The sequence below is a fragment of the Equus quagga genome, chromosome 6 (assembly GCF_021613505.1).
Source record: "Equus quagga isolate Etosha38 chromosome 6, UCLA_HA_Equagga_1.0, whole genome shotgun sequence".
In the NCBI taxonomy this organism is placed as follows: Eukaryota; Metazoa; Chordata; class Mammalia; order Perissodactyla; family Equidae; genus Equus; species Equus quagga.
Genome location: NC_060272.1, coordinates 120819687 through 120841714, shown reverse-complemented (window position 1 = coordinate 120841714; position 22028 = coordinate 120819687). Strand labels below are relative to the sequence as shown.

Sequence of the window (22028 nt, the reverse complement as noted above, 5' to 3'; positions counted from 1 at the left end):
AGAAAGGAGAAGCACAGGGAAAAGGAGAAGCAGAGGCAGAAAAGCAGCAGAATCAGCAGACATCGAAAAAAGAGGAAGCCAAGGTGAGCGTAGAGTTAGTAAAAGGAAAATAATAGCCACAGAAAGGAGAATCACAGGGAAAAGGAGAAGCACAGGCAGAAAAGGCAGCAGAATCAGCAGACACTGAAATAGGGGGAAGCAGAGTTGAGGGCAGAGTCAGCAAAAGGACAAAACAGCTGCAGAAAGGAGAAGCACAGGAAATAGGGAGAAGCAGAGGAAAAAGGAGAAGCACGGGAAAAAAGAAACACATAGGAAAGAGGAGAAGCAGAGGCAGAAAAGGCAGTAGAATCAACAGACACTGAGGAAATAAAGAAGGAAGCAGAAGTGGAGGCAGAGTCAGCTGAAGGAAAAAGAGCTACTGAAAGGAGAAACACAGGAAAAAGGAGAAGCAGAGGCGAAATCAGCAGAAAAAGTAGCAGAATCAGCTGACTGAGAAAAAGGAGGGAAGCAGAAATAGGGGCAGAGCCAGCAAAAGAAAAATAGCAACAGAGAGGAGGAGAACAGGAAAAGGGAGAGCAAAGGCAGAATCCGCAGGAAAAGCAGCAGAATTAGTAGAAGTTAAAAAACAGGAGGAAGTAGAGGCAGTCAACAAAAGGAAAACAGCTGAAGAAAGGAGAAGAACAGGGAAAAGGGGAAACATAAAAACGGGCAAAGAGCTTGAATAGACATTTCTCCAAAGATGATACACAAATGGCCAATAAGGATATGAAAAGATGCTCAACATCACTAATCATCAGAGAAATGCAAACCAAAACCACAATGAGATATCACCTCACACCCGTTAGGATGGCTACCATAAAAAAAGGAAGGAAAAGAATACAAGTAATAAGTGTGGGCAAGGACGTGAAGAAATTGGAACTCTTGTGCACTGTTGATGGGATTGTAAAATGGTAGAACCACTATGGAAAACAGTATGATGGCTCCACAAAAAATTAAAAATAGAACTGCTATATGATCCAGCAAGCCCACGTCTGGGTATATATCCAAAAGAACTGAAAGCAGAGTCTCAAAGAGATATTTGTACACCCATGTTCACAGAAGCATTATTCACAATAGCCAAAAGCTGGAAGGAACCCAAATGCCCTTTGATGGCTAAATGAATAAACAAAATGTGGCATATACGTACAGTGGAATAGTATTCAGCCTTAAAAAGAAAAGAAATCCTGTCATACGCTGCAACATAGATTAACCTTAAGGACATTATGCTAAGTGAAATAAGCTGGTCACAACAAGACAAATAACTGTACGATTCCACTTATATCAGGTATCTAAAGTAGTCAAATTCATAGAAAGAGACAGGAGAATTCTGTTCATAGAATAGAAAGCAGTGGTTACCAGAGGCTGGGGGAGGGGAAAAGAGTAGGTATTGTTTAATGGGTATAGGGTTTCGGCTTTGCAAGATGGAAAAGTTCTGGAGATCAATTTCACAACAATGTGAATATACTTAACACTTCTGAACTGTACACTTAAAAATGGTTAAGATGGGGGCCAGCCCAGAGGTATAGTGGTTAAGTTCACACACTCCACTTCAGGGTCCCTGGGTTCGCAGGTTCAGATGCATGGACCTACACACTGCTCATCAAGCCATGCTGTGGCGGTGTCCCAGGTAGAAAATAGAGGAAGACTGGCACAGATGTTAGCTCAGGGAAAATCTCCCTCAAGCAAAAAGGGGAAGATTAACAACAGATGTTAGCTCAGGGCCCATCTTCCTCACACAAAAAAAGGTTAAGAAGCTAAATTTTATGATATGGGTTTTTTACCACAATAAAAAAAAGTTTTAAGAAAGGAGAGGTTTCCAGTTTCCAGTTCTGCACGTAAGGAGCTTGGAAGTTGCCACTCTGTCCTAACAACAAGTAAAAAGCTGAACAAACTGAAAAATCAACAACTCTTGTTGGATCCAGACAAGAGGGAAGGACACAGGGCAAACCACTGCCCCCAAGATTGGAGAGACAGACAGAGGAATACAGGGAGTCATAGCTTACTGGAGCAGAGACTCCTGAGCAGAAACAACCACAGAGACCAGTGCTGGAGGAGGAAAATCTGAACTGTAATTGATAAAATGCTGGAGGCTCAGTGTGGACAACTCTATGCCCACAAATTTGATAACCTAGATGAAATGAACCAATTTTGTGAAAGACACAATCTGCCAAAACGCATACAAGAATAAATGGGCAATCTGAATAGGCCTATGTCTATTTAAAAATTGAATCAATAATTAATAACCTTCCAAAACAGAAAGCACCAGGCCCAGATGGGTTCCCTGGTGAAATCTAACAAATATTTGAGGAAGAAATTATACCAACTCTCTACAATCTCTTTCAGAAGATAAAAGCAGAAGAAATACTTCCTAACTCATTCTATGTGGACAGCATTACCCTAATACCAAAAGCAGACAAAGACAATATAAGAAAACTATAGACCAAAATCTCTCCCATGAAATTGAGGCAAAAATCCTCAAAAAACATTAGCAAATAGAATTCAACAATATATAAAAAGAATTAGACAACATGAGCAAGTGGAATTTATTTCAGGTATGCAAGACTGGTTCAGAATTCAAAAATCAATTAATGTAATCCATCACATCAATAGGCTAAAGAAGAAAAATCATAGCAATAGATGCAGAAAAAGCATTTGACAAAATCCAATACCCATTCATGATAAAAACTCAGTAAACTAAGACTAGAGGGGAACTTCGTCAACTTGATAAAGAAGATCTACAAAACCCTACAGTTAACAGCATATTTAATGGTGAGAAGTTAGAAGCTTTCTCACTAGAATCAGGAAAAGGCAAGGATGTCTCCTCTTACCACTCCTTTCCAATATTATATTGCAAGTCCTAGCTAATGCAAAACGACAGGAAAAGGAAATAAAAGGCATAATGATTGGGAAAGAAGATGCAAAAAACTAAAATCAGAAATGAAAGTGGACACATTTCTACCAACTTTATAGAAATAAAAAGGATTATAAGAGAAAACTATTAAAAATTGTGTGATAAAAATTAAAATGCTATGACAAGAATTAACTGGTCGGCTATTCGCATAACTCTATACTGACTACACACATGTGGCAACTGTTCCTGCCCAATGTTGGCTGCAAGTTGGAGTCTTTGATTTCACAAAAACAAAACCACAAAAACCAAGCTAATTTTTTGGGGGGTCCTTCTGGCTCGTGATTCACAGAAATGGCCTGATGAACTGGCAGACAGTACAGTAAATATCTGTGCACAGAATTACTTTTCTCTCCTATTAAGGACATGAATCCAATTCTATATTGGAAATTATTAATTCATAAGCACATTTCTATTAAAATATTTTTAGCAGATCAACTGTTTTCACAACTACATATTCCAGGTCCTTCTATAGAATTCACTACAGAAATTTTGCAAGTTCCAGGGAATCTAGGGAATCAGGAAAGATATTCAAACTGTGCTTGGCTACCAGGACCCAGTGTGAAATATGACCATTTTCCAGATGTTTTGCTTAGACAACGAGCACTCCCTTGACAGGACAGCGGAACTTTGACCAATAACTGCACTTACATACACTTTACACGTTGCATCTATGCTCTTTAGGACTGACTTGATATACAGGCAAGTGTCAGAAACAAGGAGAACTTGCAAAGTGGAGCATAGGGTTGAAAATCAAGTAAGTGCTATAACGCAATAAATCTTCCTCTTTTCAAAGTGCAGAGACTCAGTACTGAGTAGCCAAAGTAACATCACACAACATTTTCCACTATATTTGCAGGGCACTAATCCTGACACTAACTGGAATGAAAGGAATTACAGTAACTGTTAGGAATGGAGAAAATACTTGGCAGTTCCATGCATTTGCAGGGAGATATGGAAAGAGAGGGAGTTCCGAAACAGGAGAATGGAGGCACACGGCTGCTTCCCCAGAGATCTTTAGCACTGGACACAAGAATCCAAATCTAAGAAACAGGAATGATCAGCTCCCTTATTATAGTGCTTTGCCTTTCAAACCAGTGCCTTAGATAAAAGGAAATCCTGGAATGCTTTATAGACAATGGATTTGGAACTGAGAAGGCCTAACGTACTTGTTAAAAGGATCCAGATGTTTTAAAATCCAGATACAAAGTTGCTTTAAATCTCTCATCCAGTTGACAGCCTCAAAGAACTCTGATATAAATGGCATATCCGAACATAATGCATTACAACAGGACCCATTATCACACATACTTTGGCTACACAGAGGATCAGATCTCAATGCCTCAGAGCACACGTGTAATCCCTACAGTAAAAGTCTGGTAACAAGTAGGCTAACAGCTGTTGGTGCGTATATTCCCCATTACCAGCACGTCGCTTGTGTAGTGTGCATGTCTTTATTTTCTCCATCTTCAGTGTTGTTTAGAAGCACTTAGCAGAATTACCCAGGAGATATATACTGGATATATCTATATATACACACATACACACACACATATACACATACACATGCTCAAAGCTGTACATCAACAAATACTTGCAAACTATTACATGCCAAGTACTCTGTTCTAAGCATTTAGGATAAAACACAGATGTTCTTCCTGCCCTTGAGGAAATTACAGTCTAATGGGAAAGAAGGACTTTAAACAAAGAACCATAAATAACTGAGCAAATAATTACACATATGTGAAGTACTATGAAAAACATACAAGAAAGCATCACAGAAGAAATCTAAACTAATCTGGGAACATCAGGGAATCCTCCTCCTTCCCCCAGTGAGGAAAGGATGTTTAAACCAAGACGGAAAGGATGCACAGGATTTTTCCAAAGTCTTTAGAAAACACAGGTAGAGGTCATTACATTACGTTATGTTTGTGGGGACTAAGAGATGCTCAGCCTCCTGCCAGAAACTATTCTACAATCAAGATGGTCATTGAAGACAGCTGATGATTCTGTCTGTCAGATACTAAGAGGCGGTAGGATGTTCTGTCTTAAGGCCAAGTATTTCAACAACATTCAGAGTTATCAGAAGCAAACACCCCTGGACCCCTTAGTACCAGGAAGGCTGCCAAGCAGGGTGGCTGCCCAGTGGAGATCAGGACCTGAGAAAGAAAGGCAGCTATAGCTGGACTGTGGCCCATTGGGGCGAGGAGATTGATTACATATAGGGGAACTCAGCAAATGAGAAAATACATTGAGAATAATGGGAGCCAGGTTTCTTACTGTCAGAGAAGAAAGTTACAAATACAAAAGAAGGGAAAGGTAGAATGAACCCTGTGGTATTGAACTGGAATTGGAGATACTGGTGTGAACTTGTGGTTTTCAAGATATGTAGCTAGATCTAGACATACAGACATGCGAGAGGGGGCGAGAGAGAAGAGACAGCGTGCATGTGTCTGTTTCCTAACTCTACCCACTGAAAGTCTGCACGCAGTGACTACCCCAGCAGCAATGAGGTAAGTTGTACCCAGATCTCAGCTTCTAAATATCATTCTCCACTAACAGGAACCTGAGCTACTTGGCTGTTCATAGGCTGAGGATAGTACAAAATGAGCCTAGAACATCTTCTTGTGCCACAAAGCAAGGAAGTACTCAAAGAATGATGAGGTCATGTCAAAAGGACACAAGAACCAACTTAAAGAGGCTCTTATTGACTGAATCTGAAACAATTTGAGAATCAAAATAATGAATAATTGAACAATAAATAATTACGTAAGATAGGAGTTTAGGAGACCACACTAATAGGACGGAAGGAAAGGAAGAAAAAAGAGAAAAAGGGAGGAGGCAGCTGTTCCTTACAGTAGAACGCTACCAAAGAGCATAAACGGAATAATGGAATTTTAAGAATCATCTTTCGGCAATCGTCATAGTAATGATTAATTCAGGCAAGAAAGCATTAATGGATACTAAAACTAATGGATGAAAGTAGGACGAAAAATGGGATATTCATAAAGTCTCAAAGTGTCTCCACACAAAATATTTATTAACGATAAAGGGAAAAAAGAAACTTTATAGCAAAGAAACCTGGAAGATATCACTTTATTCAAGTGATCAAAGTTAACATCACTGGTGGAGGGAGATACATCATGCTCCACCTGATGGGATGCAGCGAGAAGAGCAGAGCTCCACTTCTGTGATAGTCCTGCTAAAGAACACTGACCTGGGGCTGGCCCCGTGGCCGAGTGGTTTAGTGCGCGCGCTCCACTTCGGCGGCTTAGGGTTTCACCAGTTCGGATCCTGGGCGCAGACATGGCACCGCTCATGAAGCCACGCTGAGGTGGCATCCCACATGCCACAACTAGAAGGACCCATAACTGAAAATATACAACAATGTACTGGGGGGCTTTCGGAAGAAAAAGGAAAAATAAAATCTTAGATGAGGAACATCAGGTAAACCCAAATCGGAAAGTGTTCTACAAAACACCTGCCTTCTAATCTTAAAACATGCTAAAGTCATGAAAGCCAGAATGACTGAGGAGCTGTTCTAGGTTGAAGGAAACTGAAGAGACATGACAAATAAGTATAGTGTGACATTCTCAGTTAAATTCTTTTTCTGCTAAAAATCATGACATCATTTGGACTGTCAGTGAAACTTAAACAGGGTCTCTGAGTGTAAGCAGTATAGGAGTTCTTTGTTTTCATTTTCTTCTAAGTTTGAAATTATTTCAAAATAAAGAGTAAAAGAGAAAAGATGCAAATTTTTTAAAAGAAACTGAAATTTAATAAAAAGATAACCTCTCAAATAGTAAATAATGCAAAAATGTTCATTCCTTCTGGCAATGAAATGCAAATTAAAGCAGTCTTAAGGTATCATTTTTACACCTGACTGGTTTTTATTGTAGTCATTTGTTCGTGTGTATGTTGGTTTGCTTTGTAACATGATAACTAGAAAGGGTTTATTCTCTATTTTGTTTTCTAAGCACTGCTACATAAAGTGACTCATAAACTCATAATCCTTACAAAACTCTCTAAAGAAGATTCAATTATTTTCTCCACTTCACAGAAGCAGTTGAGGCTTACAGACTTAAGCAGCTTGCCTGAAGATACATAGACACAAGTGGCTGAAGTGGATTATGAACCCAGGAGTATGACGCTGCTCTTAACCTCCATGAATATGCTTTGCATATTCATACAAGGCTGAGGTACCAACATCTAGAACAACTTTCAAAGAGCAATGAGGCCATGCCATCCATATAGTCACCAACTCCTCAGACTCTTGCCCACTAACAAATTGCAGAGAATTTATCCTAAGGAAAGCTATATGTAGAAGAGAGAAAGCTATATGCATGAAGATGTTCTCTATAATGGAAAATTTCTGAATGACCAATAGTGAAATGGTTATTTATGATTCACGAACTTGATGGAATATTCCATAGTCATTTAAAAATGATATTATGGAGATATATGGAAAATAGGGAAATATTTATAACATTAAGCTAAAAAATACAAACATTTGGAAATATGCAAAAATTGTGTGTGCATAAAAGCCACACATTAAAAAGCAAAGTTCAGAAATGATGATAGCTGTTAGAGAGTCATGGGATAATTGCTGACTTTTCTTTCTTTCAAATATTTTCATGGTGTTTACAACAAAAAATAGAAATCAAACACTCCCAAAACATATCCTGTCCACACATGTCTAGAAAGTAGTGCAAGGATTCTTGTCATGCTTTCTCCCAAGCCTTCTTTTGGAAGAGATGGGTGGAGAGTATGTCCATTTACATGGAAAGTAGTTATATTTTTAAAAATCAGAGAAAATAATATAGATTTTATGATTCAATATAACACATACACATGTCTAGAAGGACACATACTGGATTATCAATTGTGGCTATCTCTAGGTGGTGAGATAATAGGGGATTCTTATTTTCTTTTTTATGCCATGTTTTAATTTAGTGTTACAGACATGTATTCATTTCTAATAATATTTTTAAAAGAACCATTTAGGTAAACTATTACTAAATTATTTTAAAAATAACACAATTTTGGCAACCAACTCCATAATTTCATCAGAAAAATGGACAGCTTTCTCATATGGTTTGTCTACACTCAGAGTTCACTAATTCTTGGCTAGACTCCTCAACAACTATATCTCATGCTAATAGTCCAAAAATGATCAGTTGAGAATATACCTATCTATACTTTATACATAAACCCAATACTCAAACACCCAGATCACTGACCAATGAATTTATATTAAGAAGGAAATGCCATTCATAATGACTTTATTACAAGGATTTAAATACACTTCCTCAAATAATACTTCTTACTGTGAATAAGCCTAATAGAAAAATACAAGCTCAGAAAGTGTTAGTCACATGCCCCAGCAATAGAATGATAAGAAAAATAATACTATTGTGTAGAAATACTTAACGTAGCATCAAAAAGAGATGATTACTTTCATCAAGTACTTTTAATACATTTTAAATGTTTTAGAAAAGAAGTAGATAAAATTTTTATGAAATCTGAATGTGCTATGAGGTTGAGAAAAAACAAAGATCAGAAATTAGAGAAAAGAATAAATTAATAGAAAAGAAGCAAAAGTAAGAGTCAAAATTTAGAGGCCCTTTAAGGGATAAAATAATTCCATGATCGGAGGTACTAGATTATGAGCAAATTTTAAGCCTAGCATAGTCAAGAAATGTCCATAGGAATAAATAATTACGATGATAAAGGTTAAGGAATAATCCATCTGCTAGAAGAAGGCCAGGGCTATTGGGGAAGAAGAGGGGATGTTACATGATATAGCAAGAAACAGCTATATTCAAAACTATTACCCGAAGTCTAAAAACTGAAGAAATGTCATCTATTGTTATGGCTTTAAAATACAGGCCTGTGTGAAGGAGTGGATGCCATGAGCATCTTGTATGTTCTATCACATGAGTATTAAAGTGAGTATCCAAAGTGAGCAAAGCCCTAAGCATTAGAAAGTAGATTAACATATTCACTATCTCAGATTTGATTGGCTAAAATTGAGATCATGATGCCCCATCTCATCCTGGCAGAAGTGTGGATCAGGTATAGCATCACATTTTTCTTCCTCCTGTGAGTTATTAAACAGCACACAGAGGCAATGAAGCCATGCTCTCCCTAAAGTTTTCTCTTGTCCGCCTATGCCAAGCATGATTTTTATTCTCTAAAGCCATTTCTTCCTCTAAAGAGCTCACCAAAGTTGTCATCCTTCCTGTTGGCAGCCCCACTGGGCTCTGATGAGTGACATCCAGACATTTAAACTCAAAAGCTGCTCCAGAAGGGAGTTATTAAAATTCAAATGAGCTGGGCATATTGAAGAAGAAAACACTCGTTTGCATGCACACCTCCGCGTTTGGCCATCCCATTTAGCCCCATAGAGCACGGTCTGGTTTTGTTTTTGTAAATGGGCTTCCGAGGCGGAGGTCAGCCTCCCACGGCCCCCACTCCTCTGGGGTCATCATTAGTAATGTGTAAGGCTGAATAGACTTTCCTCTGAATCTAGTCAGTAAACCTGACAAGAAGGCAGCCCTCTCCCACAACCTGAAAATGCCAAAAATCTGACTGGTAATATGGCATTTTTTAATACTTCACTTATTAGTTTTAAAGTAGCTTTCAGCTAGACTGCATATAACATCACTGATGCCAGTTCCACCTGATTTTTCGGTTTTAGGGCAGAACATTTCCTGTTGTGCCATGACTGCGTAATCATAAAAATATTACATTTAACCAAAAGTTGCCAACAAGATTCAGAGAAAATTCATTTCTGTCAAGAAATATGTATCTGGGGAGCCAAAATGACATTTTATTCATCAGAAAAGAAAAAGTATCTATCTTTCATTTGACCTTAAGAATTTTAATTTTATTTCTCATGGGAATCTCTCACATTATCAACACTCAAAAATTTTATAAGATATCAGTGAGCAAATTAACAAAAAATAGAGCATATTCTATATTCTATATATTCCTAGAATTATTCTGGCCATGGAAATTTTAGATGCTCCTTTAGTACGAATTCAATTTCTTACAGTAAAGACATCTCTATTATTATATCTATTTTAAATAGACTTAGTTTATGGCAATATAAACAATTAACTCCACATTATGTGTAATATATGACATGTTCATATATAAATATATCATGTACAACAGTGACATAACCATGTATCAATTTTTACTGAGGATATGTAAAAGCAAATCATGCTAATTCATGACCCTAGGATAACAGCACAATTTCTAGAACTCCAAAAGCTAAAGGAATTCATCTCCAAGCTATGAAAGTAGCATATAATCTGGAATCTCCAGGGATTACCATACCCAGTGGGGAAAACAGACAAAGCGACCTTTAATGTCCCTTTCAATGGTAACATCTTATTCTTCCACAGCCTTCATTAATCAAACTTGCTTCCTCCAGATTTCTTCATTTTAGTTTGTTTAAAAACTTTTTTTTCTAAAACCAAGATGGTCTTGTTGTAATACAGGCACAGGTTTTGTCCTGACTGAGCTAACCAGCCCAAGGAAGAAAGAAACCAGCAAACATCAGTGAGAAAACATTCCATGAAAGAAACTGGTTCCTGAGCTATCACAAGTTAGTTCTGATCCATGTCTTTTCCTCGCAGCACTGAACAGTAGGTGTGTATCATTAAAGCGTATTCATTCAATAACTCTTAGGGTATTGTTCTGGCTCCAGTTAAAAACAAAAGGCATTCTATCTCTGTCTTCAAACTGCTGTGCTCTAACATGAGTAGCAGCAACAAAGAATCACAAAGGGACAAATGTTTGCAGAGAAAAAGAACACACGCTAAAAGTAAGACCTAGAGCCAGCGATTCCAACAACAGGGTGATAACACAAGGTTCAGGGAGAAGACCCACTTCCAAGTCAGGTCCTGGAATACAAACTGCTCCCAGGTATGTTTCCTCTTTTTAGGTCACAGGCCCTTGAAATTGACAAGAAAAGTAACATGTGCTTATACTGTTTAAATGGCCTTCATGGAGGCCCCCCAATGTCAGATATGGTGATTCTAAGACACTACACAGTACGGATATTTATGCACCACTTATTGCAGTTCACCTCCTGGTCATCTCTACTGCAAAGACGGCCTAGCAGAAGAAAATATTCACCCCTTCAGATTTGTATTATGTCTACAAAAGCATGCTTAGGGCACACAAACTTACCTAACTTGTAAAAAGAATGATAAAATTCAAGAAATGTGTTCACTCACCTTTTTTTCCTCCTGTAACGAAGAAACCAATGGCTGCTCTAATAAAACTGCTTTCAGGCAAATAGCTGTAGTCAGTAGGAACTGTGGAGACAGAAAATGATGAAATTAATCAGTGAACTTGGTGGGACTAATGAAGGAAAGATAATGATCTCATGCTGCCATATCAACCTAGAGACAAAGCAGAAATGTTTATGCCATTAATCTCAGCACAATACTCTGTGGCTTCAACTAATTCTATTAGATTAAGCGACTGGTATTGAAGTAATCACATTGGCTATGCGAGCAAATCTAAAACGGTGGTAAACCTGGCAGAGGTTGAAAAACCACAGAGGATGAAAACTTCACTGAAGTGGTTGAAAAAATCCTTTCCACATTGTCACATCAATGACCCCCACTCCAGTGACCTCTTCAGCATCAGCAAGGAGTGTGCTGGGCACCTAGAGCGAGACCACCATTCCAAGGACTACTTCAGGACATCCTGAATCAGATACATGAACCACGGAAGTGCAACACTCAGTATTAATAGCAGCCAGTCTCTTCCTTTACAAAGCAAGGACCTCTAAGTGACCAACATGTGCAAATAACCAGATGTGGTTGCTGACCTGGAACACTGAGGCAGTGACATTTATGCTAGTTGAGTCCTGGGAGTTTCGTAGATTTTTTTCCTCCCAATCTCCCATAATAATTTCATGAGATGGTTTTTACTGCAATAAACGGTTCAATTGGAAAATTCTATCAGAAACGATAGCTATACTTTTCCAGAAATACAATCATTTTGTTCCAAAGAACCTGTGTGTTAAGATGATTCACTACAGCCTGACCTGAGTCTGCGTGGGCTAGACCATGTACTCCACAACAAACAGAAGTTTACGTCAAAGGTGAAAGACTGAAATGAACACGCTATTTCACCAGGACATTGACAGAGCTCTGCCCTTCAAAACTGGCATCACCAAGGGTTTCCAATGACTAAGGTTTTTCTCTTTTTCCCATTTTAATATGATAGCATCCAGCTGTCTAAAGTTCTTTGTGTTGGAAATGCTGCAGAACGATGTCATATTTCCATAGCTAAGGAGTGACTGAAAGTGAAGGAAACAGTAATGACAGCGGCCCATGTCTGTGGTAATGCAGTCCATAGACCACCTGTGAGAAGATTTGTGAAACTAGGTTTTCACGATTTCATGACAAATATCTGGTACCTAAATCTCACTGGCCTGGGTCCAAGAGAGCCAGCGGGTCAAAATTCCACAAAGAACAAGGAGCAGATATAGGTTCCAGCGCACTACAGTGATGCCTTTCCCAGAAAATCTCCAAGTACAAACATAAATTAAGCATATGGGAATTGGAAATACTTTTTATTGCTTTTATCAAAAAGTTAGAAATAGAAAAAGCCTTGTTATATTAAGACCTGGGATTTCAATCCCAAAGCCAAGTAGATGTACATCTTTAAATGTGCTTACCCCATTATTTTCTCAAAAGCAGGGACCAGAAGAACTCCACCATACATGAAGAGACTTTTAATGAAATACGAATATTATACAAACTATGGTTACGTCTAGTAAAATAAAAAGAACTCTATTCCAAGCTTCAAGGACCTGGTTCCTAGTTTCTGGATTTGTCACCAAACTAACTCTGTATGTAAGTCATGCAATCCTTCTGAATCTTAGGTTCTTCATTTGTAAAATACAGGGTTAGGCTGAATGTCTAAACTGCTCTCTAAGGGAGGCAGAGAGGAAGAGTGAAAAGAGCACGAGCTTTGGAGGCTGGCAGATCTGAGTTAAAACCACAAGTCCACAACTTACTGTCACGTGGGCAAGTCAGGAAACCTCTCCAAAGCCCATTTTCCTCTGATGAAAAATAGGGATGGTAATTCCCACTCCTTAGGGTTGTTGTGGAGATTAATGCTCTTAACAAAATATACAGCCCCGAGTCAGCAATCCCTCCTTCCAGCTCCAGTGTTCCACGACTCCAATCTTACCAGAGGTTCTACTTTGATTTGAGGACAAAGTAGATAGATGAAGATGTCCTAGAAGCCAGATAGCATTTGACTGAAGACCAATCACCCCAGACACACTGATGACCTATGGATGAAAATGTTACAGTTCAATGATGGGGCAAGATCGAAACTCCATTCAGTAAAAGACTACACACAGAAAGTCACTCATCTTTTATGAAGTGGTAGCTTGGCTGGTAATGAGAGGCTCCAAGCAAAATGTACTATTATGTGTCGAGTATACTAAACCTGAGACATAGAGGTAATCAACAAGTGTTGCTGAGTGAATGAATGAATGAATCAATCAATCATGATAGAAGGTACTAATGGTCGTCTCAGGTTTCACTAAGTCAGAGTGGTCTCAAAGGAATTTTCAAAAAATGGGAAAAGAAAATCCAAATAGTAAAAAGAAGTGACAGTTGCTGAAGACTAAAAACCTCTAAAAATGGAAGGAGATATTATGTTGTTCTCTTCTTTAAATAATGTCCTATTACTACTTTATCATTCAAAATAAACATTTTTTAAATAACAGTTTTCATTTACAGATTTTTCTCCCAAGTTATAGTAATTTAAGCTCCAGAAGAATCCTTTTTTTGAGACTATTCATATTCATACATGCAAAAGAGTTTCTTCTGTTCAGAGATTTATGTTTGCTTTTAAAAGCATGAATTACTAAAACTTCTTTCTGTGGTAGGTATTATAATCAGCTATATTTCACAAGAATGAAAACAAGTATGCTGAGTGAAAAGACTAGGATACAAAGTACTATATGTAGTAAGAATACCAGATAGGCAAAAAAAATAAGAATGCTTGACAAGAAATCTGACCGAATATTAGTAGCAGTTGCTTCAGGTTGGGAGGACCATCAGTGATATTTTTTTCAGTTTCTTTCATTCTGTACTTCAAATTTTATGCAATGAAAATAATTATTTTAAATAAAAATCTTAAGATATAAAATCATTTCCCAGTAGATGAACAAGTTTATTCTTTAGCCAAGGATAACGCTGACAATGACTTAAACACTTTTATCAGTGACATCTGAACTCATGCCTCTTAACCATACCACTTAGTTATCTGCCCTGCCCTTTGATCACCTTCCATTTTTCCTTGTCCTGAGGGCCTGACATTCCTTGCAGGGTCAGATTTTAATTTTAAGGGAAACCAATGCCAACCTAAGTGAACTCAACAGTGCCAGCTTTCTTTTTTTCCAGAGGCAACACTCGTTCGTCAACGAATGCAGGGTCATCAACCATTCTCAAATGACCCTTGAACTCACCATGAATAACCAGAGATTTCCCCATTTTCCAAGTAAAACAGTTTGTATCATGAAAACAAAAAAGATAACCAAGGGGAGTATCTGGTTTCTCTACACAGGGATTCGAAGTTCCTCTTCTCACCTGAGTTAGAGCTCTAATGACTTCATTAAGTCTGCCTTGAAATTGAGAGGTCTGGATGGCTTCCGACTTCAGCTGAAAGAAAAAGGAGAAATACCCACCCCAACAGCCCCCCAAAAAGTGAATAATGATAGGCCCAGTGTATGAGCTATCATCTTCTAAACTATGGAATAATTTATCATACATCCTTATATTTCAAAAACAAAAGCCGTGAGCTCCTTGAGACAGGACCCACGCTTTACTCCTCATTGACTTCCCAGTACCAGCTCAGTGTGGCACGTAGCAGTCACTTAATAAACCTTTACCACAGGGACAAAGGAACTCCTCAGAATTACTTGTAAACTTACACACATGTATATCTGCTGTTGAAAACATTTTAAAGTGAAAGAATAATTGCATAGATAAAAGCTTAAACATTGCAGACACAAAATGGAGTTCCTTATGAATGATTTTTGAAATTTCTTATGATTCAATCACTTTTCTCAAGCAGGGAATTTTGTGGAAAGTATATAGGTTGACGAGGTTTAATTCCTACAAACCAAATAAAACAAGGAACAAATCTCTATACAGAAATTCTCAACCAAGAGCAATTTTCTATACACAAAGGCGCTGAAAAGCCCCGCACAGCCATTACCATGAACATATACTCTTCCGTCCTTAGCATACTGAGACTTTGGGTATACTCCTCTTGCGGTGGCTATGGACGCATTTAGATTTCTTCCCTTTTTTTTTGTTTTTACCTGCATTACATCCCCTTCAGAGCCAACCAAGGCCACCATGCCATGAAGAGCTGCCAAACAAAGCATTGTGGGAGTGCCCTGAAAACAAAGCATCAGAACCCATCAAGAAAGAAACAGCCCTTGGGTTTGAATTCTTTAAAACTCACTATATCATAGAGAAATAAATGGTCAAAATGGCACCAAATTTGTAGGGTCAACATAACCTGTATCACTGAATCAAAACTGGCAGCAGACTTGAATAAAGTGACAGGTTAAAGTTGTTAGATCATAAGTGCCTTCCTGTTTTTTATTTACAAAGCACAATGTTATTTTAAAATTAAAACACTGACAAAATAGACAGTTTTTAAAACTCTATAAAGGTTGACAGGATGTATCATTTATAAGGGATTAAAAGTACACGTCTCTTTTGTCAGAAATTGCCTATTCTTTTATCGTTAAGTTATATATCTTAGCAGCACCTATAAATGGTCCAACAAAGCAGCTCTTTTTCCTTCATAAAAATATAATCATGCAGGAGGTGACCTCTACCTCTGCTAGAACAATTCTGATCCAGGCGGGGAGCAGTTTGTTGCCCAAGTCTTCAGCTTTTCCATGTCCGCACACAGACAAACCATGAACTATGTTTCCCAACGCCAGGGCGAAACCTGAAGTCTGTTATAAAAAAATAAAAACAAGGGGTAAGAAAAAAGAAGCAGAATGGCACAGATCAGGAATGCCTATATATAGCACACAGGCACTTCTAGAGGCTCCCTTTCCTACTGACACGTTCTTTTGCCATATGAAAACCAGAGATTTGCAGACTTTTTAAATCGAGACTTTCGTATGCAAAATAAATTGCAGTCTAATTGCAAGGAATTCAGCTGCAGGGAGCGGTTTATTTTAGGAAAATAATACTGGACTATTAAGAGACTTGGCTCAGAAGATCCAAATTCTCTGAAGGGGTCGGGGTGAAAACACCAAGGTAGATCACAGGAGCCTGGCCAACTCCCAAAGAAGAAGAGAAAATGTCCCACAACGAGCACAGCATATGCAAAGTCGTACATTTTGGTGCTGCAAAACCTATTCTGAACATGAGTGAGCAGGCATATAAGCACAAAATAGTAACAATACATTACAATATAAGCTTCGAGCCAGTGACTCCTGCAATAACCCACTACGGCCAATATTAAGACTTCGGAGAAACGTAAAAACAAAACCTCAAATGAGGAAATTTTATAGTATGTATCATCAGAGGGAACTTTTTTTTTCAATTTTTTTATTGTGGTAAATTACACATAACATAAAATTCACCATCTTAACCATTTTTAAGTGTATGGTTCAGTGGCGTTAAGCACGTTCATATTGTTCTGCAACAATCACCACCATCCATCTCCAGAACATCTTGCAAAACTGTGACACTATATACCCATTAAACAATAACTCCCCAACCCCGCCCCCCCCAATCCCGCCTCTGGCAACCACCATTCCACTTTCTGTCTATGCTTTGGCTACTCCAGCTCCTCTTCTAAGTAGAATCACACAGTATCTGTCTTTCTGTGATTTGACTATTTCACTTAGCATAATGCCCTCGAGATTCATCCTGTCATAGCATATGTCAGAATTTCCTTCCTCTTTAAGGCTGAATAATATTTCAGAGGGAGTATTTTAAGGGTATTTAATTCAATTTACAGGCATGTAAATTGTCCTGTACATATTCAGTCATGAGCAGAGATTCACTGCCTTGAATTTGCTGAGGTTTGACCTTATCAGGGTCCTCTATGTATTCATATCTTTACAAATTATCTCTAGCCCTCCGTAACTCTTACATTCCCTAACCACATATTTTAAGATGTTACAAATACAGAGCAATAGTTGGAGAGAGAGAAAAGCCTTTTGTACTCTCTCAAAGAAAAAGAAATGGGGGTATCAAAAGAAGATAGGGTATCAAACGAGAAAAAGATATCTGTGACTGTTAGCCACAGCTATGAGAGAGGACAAGCATTAGAAGTTCCTTACTTCTGGGCGTGAAAAATATTCCATAAATCTAATCCAGAGTAAGTCAAAATGAGGCCTTAGCAGCAGCAAGAGACCCACAGAAAGAAATAATCAGGCACACATTCCAACCTGCTGGCTGTTCTCCACTAACTGTCGAAGCTTGTTCATGACATCTTCAGCCTCTGCGGCCTCAATAATTCCAGCACTGAATGCTGATGCACACACACAGCTAAGGGTATAGGCAAGGACCTGAGAAGAAAAGACGGCAGAAAAACGTTTCTTCATGAGGGAAAATAAAAGAACACAGCTTAGCTGACACAAATATTCCGTCAAACTTCTCCCCGGGATAAGAAGTAGATTCAAATACATCTGCTACAGACGAGGCATTGTTTTACTGCCTAACACGTTATATTTCATGACACTGTTATGGGATGGGTGTCATTATTCCTATTTTACAGATAAAGACTTTGAGGCTCAATTACATAACTAGAAAGAGAGGCGAGATTCAAACTCAGGTCTTTAGAGTCTAAATCAAAAAGTTCCCTCGTCACCTCATGTCAGAACACAGCATCTATCAACAGCGGAAGCAGATTTTCATCACCAGTAGATGCCACTAATTGCCACGTACTCTGAGATCCAAAGCCAAACAGGAGCGGAAATTGAAAGAAGTGAAACGTGGGTATGTTAAGATTGTCTGCTGGAAGTACTGGAGTGTAATGGACCAGGAACGTGGGCTTGAGAGCCAGAGAAATTGTGTAAAATAGAGCTAACACTACTTACTTCATAGCACTGCTGTGGTAATTTAATAAGTAAATGAATAAATAAATGAACAAATTATAAATAAAAAAAGAATGTTGGGAAGAGACAGAATACTCAGGCTATGTTCCAAATTGACCATTTACTGGCTAAGTAACTTTGGGCAAGTCCCTGCATCTATTTGAGCCTCAATTTTTGCAAATCAAGGTTAATCATCCCCTGCCTGCACTACTTCACATTTTCATGATGGAATTCTCCCTTACAAAGACGCTGTTAAGACAAAATGAAAATGGTCAACTCCTAACGCTAGCTCACACTGCATAAAAAAAGAAAGTAGTTTCTCAGGCAGAAATTGGACACTAAAATATCATAGGGGAGAAAAAAACAAAACTGCTTACTTAAGGCCTTATAAATCAAAACTTCAAGACAGACAGATGCATCAGTTATAAAAACTTTGCTTTCATTTATTAATCAAATTGCTCCTTGGTTGCAAAATTTTATTTGGCTTAAAGAAATATGCACTTTTAAATCACGCTTTGCATTGCTTTCAAAATGGAAATGTGGTGCACACCATAGAACAAAACTTCAACCCTCTGTGCCCCAAAGAAATTCACCAATTCAACAAGCCCTATTGCTGAAAGCAGAGGGGCTGAGCAGGGAAACACAGCAGCCATTATGTACTCATCAATAGCTCGTGGGCAGGCCGAGATAAAATAGAATCTGCTCTAATGAGAGGGAGAATCTGGCCAGGCCAAGAGGTCGTCCTGGCTCCTCCCAAAGAAGAGCAGAGGTGGTTCAGCTTCACCTGGGCACCACAGACACATGCCTCAGACGTGCCCTCTAACCACGGCCAACACACAGAGACCATGTCACATGAACTGCAATTCTGCAGATTTTTGCACCCTAACAGAAAAATCTTTTCATTAAGTGTGGTAAAGGGAATTTCCTCAATAATTTTTCATGCTAGCTGACATTAAAAGAATCAAATGCCTTTTGGATCCGCAGTTTCTTAAGCTTATTCCTGGCCATCTCTTAAAGTTACATTTGGCTCAAGCATAATTCTAAAAATCTCCATTTAACTTTCCTCCAGAAATTGCAGCTCTTCTTAGAAAGTGCCGTCTAGTGACGCTGACTTAGGTTTTTGTATTCACTGAAGGCTCTTATCTTAGATGCCACATTGAAGTCTTAGTTGATTTAAACAGCTGCACAATTTGAAAACCTTATGATCTAATACAGGTTGTTTGCCACTCAGATTTTCTCTTAATCCTAGCTGAGATTGAGGAAGAATTTAATTTCAGGGTTACCAAAATATAAGAAATAGAAAATCAGCAGCAATGGGAATATAAAAGACAGCAAAGGGCAGAAAACTGTAACCTGTCTCCTACCTCCTGAAACGTTCTGCTCTGGCTCCCACTGTCATCTAGGTACGTAGAGAGCTTCCGAAGCGATGCTGCCACGTGAACTCGTGACTCCATTTGGCTGCTGTGGCTCATGAAGGACAGAACAAGTCCAACTCCCAATATACAGCCCGTGCTTGAATGTCAAAATAGATGAGGTGTTAAAATCACAGGAAATCCACATCATTGCTTGTCACTTATCATGGGAGTTTGCAGCACTCACAACCTGAGGTAAGACGGCCGGATTCTAAGTCTGCTCCCTGGTGCCTAACTGTGCCCCATGAACTGCCACCAGTACACCCACCTCCCCCCTTAAAAGGAGAACTTTATATCAAAACAGGTGTCCATGGTCCATGCTAGTGCTGTGTACCCACTAAAGAAAAACAAACAAAAACATGAAATAGTTTGAGTTAAACTCTATGGTGAGGAGAGGAAGAGGGGTAAAAAGCAAAGCCAATTATCAGTTCTATCTCTGCATCTAGAGAGATGCTGAGGTCCTCTCTCCACTGGCCGCCATGCTGAGTGCACTATGATTAACTGCATAAGGAGAGAAAAGACTAAATTTCAGGATATGAGCTGAAGACATCTGACTAATACAGGGGGATAAATGCAAGTCATGACTATGAGGTCCTGCTAAGTGCTTCATGTTTCCTAGTCAACTTCAACAAGTGGAATTTCTTTCTCAAAGAAACTGTGTATTTGTCTGTGCACAATGACATTAATCCTCTTCTCCCCTCTGATCCCTCGGTCTACCACTGGGTCAGAAGAGAAAATGGACAAATGACAGGCTTGTCAAAAGTTACCCCATGTGACAATTCAATTGGAATCTTGGGCTTTGTGCACCAATTCTCCTGAAAGAATACATATCCATTTAAAGAAAAGAATTGTTCTCCTCGAAAACTTCTACTTAGTATGATAAGATAACGCAGCTTTGGGCTAAGTTTTTACTTTAAAAAGAGTTTTTGTCATTATTGTTTTTTAAAGTGAAGAAATGCTGACTTTGTCAGAAATCATCTTCACTCTGCTTTGGCTTGCCTCTCATCATGATAGCTGCCACTTAAAAAGACATTCCAGGGCATCTCTCAATAACCTATGTCAATGTCCGTGCATTACATCATTTTGCTCTTATATATAGCATTTATCTCCTTGGTTGGTGTCAAGAACCTTCACATAGTTTCATGAACATGTTAATTACTTCCCCCAATACCCCTGCGCAAATGGAGCATCTGCATCTGAGAAGAGACACCCAAACAGACAGAGAGGCTGCAGGATTTGCTCAAGGTCACGCAGAGAGTTTCCAGCAGAGCATGGCCAGAAGACGAGGGTTTGTGATTCCCAGCCTCCTGTTCCATCTGCCAAACCCCAAACCCCTCTTGGTGCCCTGCATGATGCCATGATGGAAAGCCTATAAGAAGGCAACAGAGCTCAAGTGTTTTTCTAGTTTCTATTGTATAACAATCTGGCATTAGAAAATCCTTTGTAAAGAAGCTACTGCAGTAACAATCCATCATTAGTCAGGCAGAACTGCTGCTAAAGCTTACATGAACTTAACAACAAGCTCAACTAGCATAATGCATTTCCGACCAGTTAAATCAGCATCTAACGTCGGAGAACTGCACGCTTTTGAAACAAATCACATTTCTGAAAGAGGAAAGGCTGCTCTTGATGAGCACGGATTTAAAGTCTTCATTTTCATTTAGAGTCTACAGGGAAGTTTTTTTGGCTATCTTTCTCTATTGATGCATATAAAAACGTGACAGAATTAGACCAAAGATATAGTTAGACAAAACGTGATTAATGCTTTGAAAAATTTGACTTTTGCTCCCTCTTTGACTATTTAACTGCTACTTAAGCTTAAGATGTCCAATGTTACTGCCTCAAGGACACCTTCCCTGGCCCAGCAGGAAAGCTCTTTCGTACCCTCCGACAACACCCCGTACCAATCTACTTCAGACAACTAGGGCCCACCTCCTTCACCAGCCTGCAAGCTCGCTGAGGGTGGCTACCATTGCTGGTTTTTCCTCACCACAGTATCTGTGGCACCTAGCACACTGCTTGACAAGGACAGGCATTCAACCAGTATTTACTGAATGCCGAAGAACTGATCAAATGCAATGTTTCAAGAGAGTCTAAAGTGGAGAGAAGTTCTACAGGAAAAAACAAAACAAAACAACAAGACTTGATTGTCATGTTTAGTTGGAGGCAAAATTTATGGGTGGCAAAATTCACTGAATATATCATCCAAGATTCAATCAAGAAAACTCAATTTCTATGTCTTGCCAGAAAGAGGGGTGTTGGGTTCATGAGGAAAAAGGATCCCTAGGATCCCTCTCAAAGCTCAGTAAAATACGTGCTGGGGTCCATCTTTCTCAATAAACAGGCAGGTATCTAAGTCTTGCTTTTCAGGCTATTCTGAACATACAGAAATGTCTATCCCCTGGACCGAAGCTCCTCCTTTTCCATCCCAAGGCATATGGGCACAAAGGCTTAGAAAAAGACATACCAGTTTCTAGTTCACATTTACCTAAATATTATCACAGCATAATTATTCTCGGGTAACGTTACCATTCCCTAACAGTTC

The 22028-nt window shown here is 38.8% G+C and overlaps 1 protein-coding gene across 3 annotated transcripts in view; it reads right to left on the bottom strand.

The window, feature by feature from the left end:
• The window catches only part of FOCAD (focadhesin), a 270438-nt gene that overhangs the window by 24548 nt on the left and 223862 nt on the right, over positions 1 to 22028 (bottom strand). For all 3 annotated transcript variants that reach the window (XM_046664479.1, XM_046664480.1, XM_046664481.1), the window contains 7 exons: positions 19436 to 19583; positions 17424 to 17543; positions 15849 to 15971; positions 15321 to 15398; positions 14584 to 14655; positions 13172 to 13274; positions 11197 to 11277 (listed from right to left, as the gene is read on the bottom strand). In XM_046664479.1, coding sequence (XP_046520435.1) covers positions 11197 to 11277; positions 13172 to 13274; positions 14584 to 14655; positions 15321 to 15398; positions 15849 to 15971; positions 17424 to 17543; positions 19436 to 19583 — 725 coding nt within the window. The remainder of the gene's footprint in view (positions 1 to 11196; positions 11278 to 13171; positions 13275 to 14583; positions 14656 to 15320; positions 15399 to 15848; positions 15972 to 17423; positions 17544 to 19435; positions 19584 to 22028) is intronic.